The sequence below is a fragment of the Enhydra lutris genome, unplaced genomic scaffold (genome assembly GCF_002288905.1).
Source record: "Enhydra lutris kenyoni isolate GAN:26980312 unplaced genomic scaffold, ASM228890v2 scaffoldscaffold39, whole genome shotgun sequence".
In the NCBI taxonomy this organism is placed as follows: Eukaryota; Metazoa; Chordata; class Mammalia; order Carnivora; family Mustelidae; genus Enhydra; species Enhydra lutris.
In genome coordinates, this window is record NW_019154123.1 from 26,866,984 (window position 1) to 26,879,467 (window position 12,484).

Sequence of the window (12,484 nt, forward strand, 5' to 3'; positions counted from 1 at the left end):
ATCCAAATGTCATCATTGTGAAACTGATGAAATAAATTATACTACTTTGATACAATGGAAAATAATGAGGAAACTGTATAGGTATTGGTATGGAAATGTCTCCAATGGGAAAAGCAAGGTGCAGAACACATGTATAATACACTACCTTTTGTGGATAAAAAGGGAGTAACAGGAATCCACATTCCTCTTTACTTGTATATTCATAAAGAAATGCTGGAAGTATATCTAAGAACAGTGGTTGCCTCTGGGGCAGGGGATGAACATAAGAGGAACAAGGATGGGAGGGGAAGCTTTCACATTATGATATAGGATTATCCTTTGGGTTTTAGAACCACGTGAGTGTATTATTTATTCAAAAAAATAAATAATACAATAAAATTTAAAATAGTCATTTATTGTGGCCTCCAGAGCAAGCAACCTGGTGTGATTCTCCGCACCTGCAAGTCTTGACGTCCGTGTGGGGCTCTCCAAACTGGGTGCATGTTGTGGAGGCCACAGGCCTTCTGGTGGTTCCCCGGAGGAGATGGGTGCTCCAGACCAGACTGCAGATTTCCATCGTCCAAACCAGCAGGGGGAGGACAGGTTTCTGAGATTCTTACTGAGGAGAACCAGCATCATGAAGGTTCTGGGATCTGGATCCATTGCACCCTGGCCAGCTCCAAGGCAGGAAGGTCCTCAGGCTGCCTGCTAATGAGTACTCAGTCCCTCAGTACTGAGACAGCAGCTGTTCCCGACTCACAAGGGAGGAGTGGTGGTAGTGGTCCCGAGCTGCGAAGTCCGCGTTCTCCTGGGTGAGCTGAGTCATCTCCATGTCAACCCTAGCCAGGGACGGCGCCAAAATTATCTGCTCTCGGGGCGATCTCAAGCTCCTTTGGTGAGAGGAAACACAGAGTCGGTCAGAACCAAAGACAAAGCGCTAATCGGTGGAGCTGGGAGAGAGCAGCGCTTCGTACGAGGGGCATTGTGCTTATTATTTTGTATTTATTCAACATGCATTTAAATAAGAAAACTACGGAATACTATACATGTAATAGTTTATGAACCCAAACTATAAAAAATAAAGATGAAATAAAATAAGGAGAGTGATATTTACCTCTCTTTAGTGGAAACAAAAGAAAATGTACCCACCCAATGGGAGACAACCCACAAGATAACCTTCCACACGGTGTCATGTTGGGGTTCGATGGCTTTTCTTCGCTTTCCTGTCAAATGAAATAATGGAACGGAGAGGCTGGAAAACTGAGAAGAGCAGAAGGAGATGCTTTCTCTTTGGTTCGTTGGAAAGAACCTTGAACAAAGAATGATTTCCAGGGCTGAGGTTTACAGAGGAAACTGCTACGAGGGGAGATGCAAAGGCTTTTGACACTAAATTGGCCTGAAGACAAAAAGTATATCCTGATGTGGATTCCACGGTCACTGAAGTGTCTCCATACAGTTGGAGTTAGAATAAACCGTAAAGAAAAATGTCTGGGAGACAAGAGGAAAGTGCTACAGGCAGAATGCATGCAGTAAGGAAAGAGAGTCACCTCCCTGCCACTCATCAGCCTCATCGCCCCAGGCCAGCTCTTCAATCACCTCCCCTGCCTTATTTTCTCATCTTTCCTGGTCCCCTTCAGTTTCCTCTCCTGTCTGTGGTAGGTCCTTTTTTTTTTTTTTTTCTTTCCCAAAGGTTTTATTTATTTATTTGACAGAGAGAGAGATCACAAGTAGGCAGAGAGGCAGGCAGAGAGAGAGGGGGGAAGCAGGCTCCCCGCTGAGCAGAGAGCCTGATGTGGGGACCTGAGATCATGACCTGAGCCGAAGGCTGAGGCTTAACCCACTGAGCCAGCCAGGCGCCTGAGAAATCCTACCTGAGGCATGGATTGCCTCCTCAAAATTTTACTCAGAAAGAATCATCCACTTTGTGAGTACTAATGTTCGGTTCTTTAAAGAATATATTTGACAATTATCTTAAAAAGGTAGCAATCTAATGTTCTAAACTTGTGGTACCTCAGTAGAAAGCTCTAGTTGCTTCTGGCAAAATGTGCTGTTATAGAAGTTTAGATCACAGGACTAAGGCTTGAAGCCACTTGCTGAGAACATCCCTAAATTAGATAGAGGGAGATTTGTCTGAGAAATAAGGGAACTTCTATAAAGGTCGAATCTGCAAGATGTAAGGTCAAGAGGTAACATTCAGTCAACATACAGGTGTTTTTGCCGATCAATTATTTTTGTTAATGGCTTTTTTTTTTTTTTCCTAAGGTGAAACCATTGTATTCTTCTGAGTTCAGGGAAACACTATGTTTCCCTTTTAGACTAGAATAGCCTGAGAATTCTCACCTGGGCAATTGCTAGGACTTCTGAAAAGAAAACCTTCTCAAGGTCAGGCTTCATTTCACATAATTCTGGAAATTGTATGTGTAATGGAAGCACATAGCCAAGTTCCTTTGCCCAAACACATTCTATAATATTATTTTTTGGTTTTTGAAAAGCATCTGGGACTATAGTTGGGAGAGGGGGAAACAAACCCTTCAAAACTACCAAACAGCCATTTCTACCTTTAGGCAAATCATCCTTTCTTGGTCCTTTCACCCTCTTGGATGACCACCACAGGACCTTACCCAGGAGCCACGTGAGGCAGCAAGCATGGTGTTGAGACGGAGTGGAGACCTTCACCACCCACTTCACAAGCCCACAGAGCTATGAACAGTGTGTACTGGGTCCCCTTCAACCAACTCACTATCCTTCTCTAAGAACAATCTCCTCCGAAGACATTGTTTTTTCCTAAGTAGTATTACAGTGACCTCAGAGGTGAAATTCCTGGAATTCAAGTGTGACTTAAGGAGGAGTGACCTCCCAGGGTTACTTATAGGCTTCAAAACCAGAAATATGCCTATAAATATTCCTGTGAATCAGATAAGGCCAAGTACTCTCAACCACACACCTCTTGCAGCTCAATTCTGCAGGCAGCTTCTACACAGAACCTGTGTTCACTCAGCCTCTACTTTCCCTCAGGACGAGGCGGTAGGGGAGAGAGATCAAGCCACTTAACCTGGTGCCCCAGACTGGAAAAGAGGCCGGTGGTGGGGGAAGGGGCAACCCGCCCCCTCCTATCGCTGCACAAAGGACAACAGCCATCTTCCTGGCAGAGGACAGGGGTTCCCCCCCCCACACACACACCAGCTCCTCCCAGTCCTGGTCCTCCTGGTGGTTCCCAGAGCCCTGATCCTTTTGGTTCACCATGCTAGGCTCTAGCACCAACATTTCCTTTCTTCTGTCGACTTGAACTAGAGGGCTTACAAAGGTTGCCTTTAAAAGGATTCTTAGGAGGGAGGAATGGGGAGTTACCGTTTAGTCAGCATAGACTTTCTGTTTTGCAAGATGGAGAGTTCTGGAGATGGATGGTGGTGATGGTTGCACAATGGTGTGAATGAACTTAATGCCACTAAATCATACACTTAAAAATGGTTAAGATGGGGGGGCACTGGGTGCCTCAGTTAAGCATCTGACTCTTGATCTCAGCTCAGTTCTTGATCTCAGGGTCGTGAGTTCAAGCCCAGCATGGAGCCTACTTTAAAAAAAATCGTTTAAGATGATAAGGTCTATCACATGTCTGTTTTACCACAATTTTAAAAAAATGGAAAGAAAAAAAAAAAAGGATTCTGAATTTACATGTGGGATCAATGGGAAAGGCTCCCATCATCCATTAGCAACGTCAAGGCACAGAAGGTGGCAATATCGGTAAGGGCAACCCAGACATCTCTAGTTTCAGAAACAAACCAACACAATGAAACCAAAAGAACACTTGGTTGGGTCCTGCCTGGATTTTCCCAGCCCGCAGCCCTAGCTCCTCACTGGTATTGAAAGGGGAGGGAAGTGATTTTCCAGAGTCCTGAGGCCTTCAAAGTTGAGGAAGCATTACCGGAAGGGTGGAGGAGGAACAGGAAAGAGATGAGGGCACTCCTGAAATCGTACCTTCTCCATGAGGCCTCCTCCTGCTTCTCCCTTTCCCTGTGTATTTGAACATGGAGGGGCCACAGAAATCCTCTAGAATCTCTGCTATGTTTCTGTACTTGACCTCTGCTTGTTCGCCAATACAATCACATCAACCAGCCCTGATTTGAGATGGCAGAAGGGGCGGCCTTGAGGCCTTAATCTTGTGTATGATAGTGTATTGAAGCTGGTAACTTGCTGACTCAGCACACAGCAATCTGATTCTAGATAAACCTTCTTCATGATTCCTGAGGGTATGAAGGCAAGACTTGAGCCAGAGGAAGCTTCTGCTGAGCTGAGATGGGGGTGGGGGGTGGGGGGGCTGGACGGGGGGAGGCTGGGGTGGCTGGGTGGTGTAAGGCAAGGAGGAACAGAGTCTGAGCATTATTGAGGTTGTCAGATGTCAGGTTCCCACACAAAGTTCACTTAAACCTAGCCAGGGACGGGACACCCCAAGTACCTCCTATTAGCACAGACCTGCAGGAGATGGTCACAAGGGACTTCATCCACCCGAAGAAGCTGAAGCTGGAAGCTGATCCTGCAGGGAAAACATATACATAAGTATTAATAAAGGCTCTACATCCAGAAGCCCAGTTTTTTTGTTGTTGTTGTTTTGCTTTTTATTTGACAGACAGCAATCACAAGTAGGCAGAGAGGCAGGCAGAGAGATGGAGAAGCAGGCTCCCCGATGAGCAGAGAGCCCGATGCAGAGCTCAATCCCAGGACCCTGGGATCATGACCTGAGCCAAGGGCAGAGGCTTTAACCCACTGAGCCACCCAGGCGCCCCCAGAAGCCCAGTTTTAATACTGTGAACATACACTCCCTGCCCCACACACAGAATTAGCACAAAATCTTACTTTCCTTTTTCAGTTTAACCAAACCTCATTTATTGTAAGACTCTGACAGCAACCTACTAAGGACTTTGTTCCCATATATAGTGTTCAAAAATTTCTTGCAAAAATTTCTAAAATCCAAAATCCCAAGAAAGAAACTAAAGACAGTGCTACAAAGGAAAAAGCAGAGGATTTGCCAACTTCAGTCTTAGGAATCTAAAATTTTCTGATAATTTTTTTTCTGTTAGATTCAAATTGATAATATGTTAAATATATGCTATAAAATCCCCTACTAGACCATTCACCCTTTAAGCATAGAAAGGACGTCTTTTTCATCTTGGAACCTCACAGTACAACACCCACAGGATCTGGCTCCAGGGACGTTTCTATAGGCGTTAAGTGAATCACTTAGCTCAGTATACAGCCACGTCAGAGCTGAAGCTTGAAATGAGATTACTGTGATACTGGCCAAGTATCCTGACATAAGACACACTGATTCATATAGAACTTATCACCTTTTTTTTTTTTTTTAAATCCACCCCTCCTTTAATGTGGGTTTTTAAAAAATAATCTCATATAATAAATAAGATATAACTTCAGGAAATCAAATCAAATGTAGTTTCAGAAAATGCTTCTCCAAATTTTGTATCTGTCTGTCTGTCTATCTAAATGGCTGGTTTAAAACTGGTTGATAAGACAGTATTCAATATATAATCAGGACGTTAGCATTATGGGATACACAAACCAACCAATCTGGAGCCCTAACCGCCAATCACCTTCTTTGTTAAACTCCCATACACCAAGCCAATACTCCCCTGCCCTAAATCACCCCAGGGCCAGGTACTAGATAGCTGGTGACCACTCTTATACCCCAGAGCCCACCAAAATTATTCAAACTATCCAATCCTAAACGTGTTCAGCTACCTCCCTGCCTTGCCCATCCCTTCCCATTAAAACTCCAGTAATGGCTCTGGGTCAAGTTCTCCTCTCTTCCTCTTGACCAACCCTGCTCCTTCCCCTTTAGGCCCTGAGTTGTTGCCCTGCCTCCTGTTTCTAGGGATCTGTCAGTATAAACTTCTTCCCTTGTGACTATCATTTCTCTGTGTGTGTATCTTACCATTTCTGAGCCTGTGTTTAATCTTACTAATTAAAACAAATTAGTACATTTTTAGAACAAACTACATGTATTTAAAGTGTAAAATTTGGAAAGTGTTGACCCATGTATGTACTGTGAAACCATCATCACAAACAAGACAATGAACATATCCATCACCTCCAATAGCTTCCTCAAGCTGCTTCATAAGACCTCCCTCCCATGCATCTCCCCACCCACAAACCCCATCCAAAGGCAACCACAGATCTGCTGTCATTATAGATTATAGATTATAGATTAGTTTGCATTTTCAGTAATTATATATATGCACTCTTTTTATCTGGTTTATATATAAATTATATATAAAATATATTAATTATACACATATGAAATATTATACTATGTACTCTTTCAGTCTGGTTTCTTTGACTCAGCATCTCTATCTTGAGATTCATTTATGTCACTGCATGGATCAACAGTCCATACTTTTTTTTTTTTTAAGATTTTATTTATTTTTCAGGGAGATAGAGAGAACACAAGAGGGTGAGCAGCAGGCAGAGGGAGAAGAAGGCAGAGGGAAAGAAGCAGCCTCCCCACTGAGCAAGGAGCCTGACATGGGACTGCACCCCAGGACCCTAGGACCATGACCTGAGCCAAAGGCAGATGCTTAACAACTGAGCCACCCAGGTGAGCTTCAATGCCCATTCTTAAAAAAAAAGTTCATCCTTTGTATTGCTGAGTAGTATTCCATTGTATGGCTATGCTACAGTTCATTTATAGAGTCACCTCTTGGTGGACATTTGAATTGTTTCCAGTTTGGGGCTCCTTACAAATTAAGCTGATCTGAATATTCATGTGCATGTTTTTTTTATGGCCATGTGCTTTCATTTTGCTTGGGTAAATAACTAGGACCCTGTAGCTAGTTCATATAGCAGGTGCATGTCTAACTTTACTTACCTACTTACTTATTTACTTATCTATCAATTTATTAAACTTTAATTCTAATATTGCTAACATACAGTGTTATATTAGTTCCAGGTGTACATGATAGCGATTCAACAATTCCCTACACCACTGGGAGCTCATCACCAGTTCACTCCTTCATCCCTATCACCTATTTTACCCGTCACCCCACCCACCTCCCCTGTTTAACTTGTTAATAAACTGCTGCACTGTTTTACGAAGTGATCGTATCATTTACATTCCCACCAGCAGTATACGATAGTTCTAGTTGCTCCATATCTTCAACGACGGGTGGCAAGGTCAGTATTTTTTTTTTTTATCATCAGTACTTTTAATTTTAGTCATATTAATAGGTGTATAGTAGTATGTTGTGATTTTAATTGCATGTCTTAATGAACATGCATGTTGTGCATCTTTTCATGTGCTTATTTGCCATCCATTAATGTTCTTTGATGAGATCCATTTAAAATCTTTGCCTGTTTTTGTTGTCATCTCCTTATTATTGAATTTATATTACACTAATTAATTTAGAATGTTAAGCCAACCTTGAATTCTGGGCACATCCATTTTGTTATGATGTATTATCCTTTTTATACATCTTTATATTCAACTTGTTAAAATTTTGTTAGGACTTTCTGCATCTACATTCATGAGGGATATTGGTATAGAGCTTTCCAAAGAGTTTCTATAGAATTAATAATCTTCCTTCCTTAAATATCTGGCACTTTGCATTAGTGAAGCCATCTGGGCCTAGAGTTTTCTCTGTGGGCAGGTTTTTATTTATTTTTATTTAATCATTTTTTTAAAGATTTTATTTATTTATTTGACAGAGAGAGAGAACGCACTAAAGCAGGCAGAGGGGCAGGCAGAGGGAGAGGGAGAAGCAGCTCTCCACTGATCAGAGAGCCTGACCCGGGGCTCAATCCCAGGATCCTGGGGTTGTGACCTAAGCTGAAAGCTTAACCGATGGAGTCACCCAGGTGCCCCTGTGGGCAGGTTTTCAGTGACAAGGTATTTAGATGACCTAAATAGCCCAATATTCTAGAGTGAGCCTTGATATTTCCATCTTTCAAGGAATTTGTTCAGTTTATCTCAGTTGCCAAATTTATTGGCATATAGCTGTTTATAATATTTCTTTGTTTTACTTTTAATACCTGTAGATGCTAGTAATATCATCTCTCCCACTCCTGATATTGGTAGTTTTGTGCCTTTTCTCCTTTTATATTGATCAGTCTAGCTGGAGGTTTGTCAATTTTATTGATCTCGCATAACCAGATTTTTGTCTCATTGTGTTCTCTCTATATAAATTTTTATTGATTTCTATTTTGATCTTTATTGTTTCCTTTTTTATTCTTTTTGGGTTTAATCTGCTCTTCCTTAGTTTCTTAAGTTGGAAATTGGGGTCATTGATTTCAGAAATTTCTTCTTTTCTTTTTCTTTTTTTTTTTAAATGTTCAGTAGTTAACATACTGTGCAATATTGGTTTCTAATATATAATATAATAATATATATAATATATCTTTTCTAATATATGCATTCGATGTGTATAAATTTCCTTCTAACTATGGAATTAGTTCCATCCCATAATTTTAAAATGTTACATTTTCATTTTTGTTCAGTTCAAAATACTTTGTAATTTCACTTATTATATATTTTTTGAGCCATCAGTTATTTAGTTTCTTGAGTTTATTTAGAGTTCTTAGTCATTTAGTGTTCTTTAGTTTCTAAACATTTTGATAACTGGAATATCATTCTATTACTTATTTCTAATTTACCTTCCCCTTAGTCAAAGAACATACTGTGTTCTTGAATTTGCTTGAATGCTTTTAAATTTATTTAATCTTTTAAAAAACTTTTAACAATTGGGACTCCTGGATGTCTTGAGTGGTTGGGTGACAGCCTTCGGCTCAGGTCATGATCCCAGAGTTCAGGGATCCAGTCCTGCACTGGGCTCCCAGCTCAGTAGGGAGTCTGCTTCTCCCTCTGACCCTCTCCCCTCTCATCCTCTCATGTTCTCTCTTACTCTTACTCTTTCTCAAATAAATTAAAAAAAAAAACTTTAAAAATTTATTAAACATTTTTAAATCCTAGACTATGGTCTATCCTGGTAAATGTTTCATGTATACTTTTTTTTTTTTAAGATTTTATTTATTTATTTGACAGTGACCACAAGTAGGCAGAGACGCAGGCAGAGAGAGAGAGGAGGAAGCAGGCTCCCCACTGTGCAGAGAGCCCGATGTGGGGCTTAAACCCAGGACCCAGGATCATGACCTGAGCCAAAGGCAGAGGCTTTAACCCACTGAGCCACCTAGGCACCGCTGTTTCATGTATACTTGAAAGAAATGTATATTCTGTTATTGTTGGGTGGAATACTCTATAAATGTCAGTTTGGTCAGGTTTGTTGTCAACATTCTTCAAGTCCTCTAAAGCCTTATGATGTTATGCCCACTTATTTCAGCAATTATTGAGAGAGAGGTATTGGAATCTTGACTATAATTATGAACTTTTCTATTTCTTTTTGAAGTTCTGTCAGGTTTTACATCATGTTATTAAAGCTCTGTTTCTAAGTGCATAAGTGTTAAGGTTTGTTTTATCCTCTTGATGAATTTTTCCCTTTACTTTTCTGAAATGACCCTCTTTATCTCTGGCAATATTCTGTTCTCTGAAATCTATTTTGTCTGGTGTTAATACAATTACTTCAGTTTTGTTTTGATTCATGTTACCATGGTATTATCTTTTCCCTCCCTTTTGCTCTTATTATAGCCTTTCTATTTAAAGTAGATTTCTTGTAGACAGCATATAGTTGGATCATAATTTTTTTATTCAATCTGACAATCTCAGGGTTTAACCATTTAACTGAGAATGTTTAGACCATTTATATTTAGTGTGTTTATTCATATGGCAAGGTTTATATAAGCCACCTTGCTATTTGTTTTTTGTTTGTCTCATATGTCCTTTATTATCATTTTCTTTTTTCCTGCTTTATTTCAATTTGAGTACTTTGTAAATTCAATTTTATCTTCTTTATTGGCTTTTTAGCTATACTTCTTTGTTGTATTTTAATGGTTGCTTTAGGGTTTGTAGCATACCTTTTTAAGTTATTATGGTCTACCTTTAAGTGATATTATATTATTTCACATTAGTATCAGAAAGCTGAAACAGCATATTTCCATTTCTTTCTTCCAACAATAAAATTGTTAACAACAACAAACAATTTTATTGTTGTTAACAATTTTATTGTCATATGTCTTCTGACAAATAACAAGTTGTTATTATTTTTTATTTGTTACCTTTTGTGTGCATGTTGTATTTTTCCTCCTAGACTATAAGTTACTTGAAAATGGGATTGAGAGCTGAGTCAGTGTCAGCATTTAATAGGTGCTCAAAATACAGTTTTTCAATGAATGCTGAAAGAGAAGAAGGGAGATGGTAGCAAAAAGGCTCTGCTGCTTACCAAGGTTAAGCCCTGGACTGGCCCAACCAATGTAGAAATACACAATGGCAGCAACACCTATGTTAATGAGGGTGTAGACCCACTGGATCACAAACATGATAAGAAGAGACACAAAAGCCTGTGAAAACAAAGTAGGAAGGGCAAATCATCTAACGGTTTATCACATGGTAAGCAAGCTACAAGGCCAGGGCCATAAGAAACAATAGTCCCTCTCATCAGCCTCTGATCACTATAAATTCTGAATAGTTGAAGTTCACATATAATTCATATAATTCATAATTCATAACCTCACTTAAGCAAATATTTGAGAAGACATCCACCTGAAAGTACCCTGTAATCAAAACTATCAATAAATAGATATTCTACCCTAGCTCCTTGTCCTACTCCTGCCTAGAAGAAACAAATTAGAGTGAAAATTATGCTAATTTGGTATACCTAAAAATTTAGACCCAGAGGTTATCATAGATGATTAATTATTTTTAAAGTAAACCATTGATTAAAATAAGTAGTTCATTAAATATAATCTTGCCATTTGTAGACTCATCTAAATTCTAATGTAACACACTTAAATCACATTGCTCCTAGTTAAGACTCTCCTTTCTCTTCTCTCCTATGCAGCCCCCTCGATTGACATTTCTATCGTAATTCTCTTCTCAAGGACAATTGAGACAAAAATGAAGTTACTCACCCCTAACAGGGAGACCCAGGGGTTGCACAAGTGGGTATAGAAAGAAGTTGGTCTCTGGATATCTTGGACCGGAGACTTCAGGAAGAAATCTAAAAAATAAATGAGCCAAATCTTTGGTTACCAATTTGTTACCAAACCCTTTTCTATTTTTATGAGCAAATACCTATGAATTCCTCTCCTCCAATTTTGTAACTCAGCTTAAAAATAATTCCTATTCACCTCAGCCATTAATTCCCTTGACCACACCTAAGGTTTGCCTTACTAGTAACTTTACACTTCTAAATCATGATCTCAATCTATCTACCTCTGCTTATCACCTCTTTCCCCACCCCCCCTTATTTCTCTGCTCTCACCCCAACTATTCATAGCCTACAAAGGGATCTTCAGTCAATTTGCCCTACTGTGTTTTTGCTTTCTATTACCTAGCTCCTCTTTCCACTACCCTCTTACCTAGCTAAGATTCTATGGTCCAAGACCAACAGCATTCCCTTGTTTACTTCACCTGCTTCCACACTTCGGCATTCACCAGCAGTCTTATACCTAACCAACTCATTCTCCTACTCTCTGATGTAACAAATTTACATCTTCTCCTCTCAAATGGAGATTTTATAATCTCTCATCACCAAATCTACCAATCTACTTGCATCTGTACCCTCTCTTCTGCCTTTCTTCTTTTCACAGTGGATGAAGAGTCCTTAAGGACTTACTAAGGCACCCCTTACCTAAGGCACACCCCTCCACTTGTGCCCTGTTCAAGGGTTTTGCCTTTGCATCAATTTCTCCATTCTTTACTCAATCATCCCCATCAAAGGCAAATATACTGTAATTTCTCCCACCTGAACAAATACTTCCTAACCCACTCCTTAGTTACTGCTCTATTTCTTTATCTTCTTTATAGCAAAACTCCTCACAAGAATTGTCTAGACAGTCTCTACCTCCCATTATTTCCTCAGCTCACTCTTAAGATTGTATATAACACTCCACTAAAACTACTCTTCCTAAGGTTGTCAGTGACTTGAAACTTCTCAAATTCAATGGTCCACTCACATTCCTCATTCTACTGGACCTTTCAGACAGCATCTGACATATGTGATCTCTTTCTTCTTATTGAAACACTTTCTTCTTTTGGTTTCTAGGATACATTACTTCCCTGGTTTTCCTCCTGTCTCACTGGCCACTCCTTCTCAGTCTCCTTTGCTGGCTTACCACCCCTTCCAACTCCCAAATATTGGAGTATTCCAGCATTTATTTATCCCTGGCACTCTTCTTATTTCCAAATATATTCACTCCTAGGAAATTTCATCTAGTCCCAAATGCTGATGTTCCAAGTTTACAACATCATCGACCTCTCCCTTGAACTGAAGTTTTGGGTACTTAGTTGTCTTCTTAATATCTCCCCTTACCTAATAACAAGCACCTTAACCTGGCTAGAGCAGAAATCTATTCTCCCCAAGTTTTCTTTATCTGAATAAATGATACC

At 39.9% G+C, this 12,484-nt stretch overlaps 1 protein-coding gene across 1 annotated transcript in view; it reads right to left on the reverse strand.

Moving 5' to 3' along the window:
- Positions 1-207: 207 nt before the first annotated feature.
- The window catches only part of LOC111155134 (solute carrier family 12 member 8), a 148,523-nt gene continuing 136,246 nt past the window's right edge, over positions 208-12,484 (reverse strand). The window contains exons 11-14 of the mRNA XM_022515205.1: positions 11,005-11,093; positions 10,317-10,434; positions 4,450-4,510; positions 208-869 (exon numbers count right to left, since the gene is read on the reverse strand). Of these exons, the coding sequence (XP_022370913.1) occupies positions 707-869; positions 4,450-4,510; positions 10,317-10,434; positions 11,005-11,093 (431 nt within the window). The 3' untranslated portion in view covers positions 208-706. The remainder of the gene's footprint in view (positions 870-4,449; positions 4,511-10,316; positions 10,435-11,004; positions 11,094-12,484) is intronic.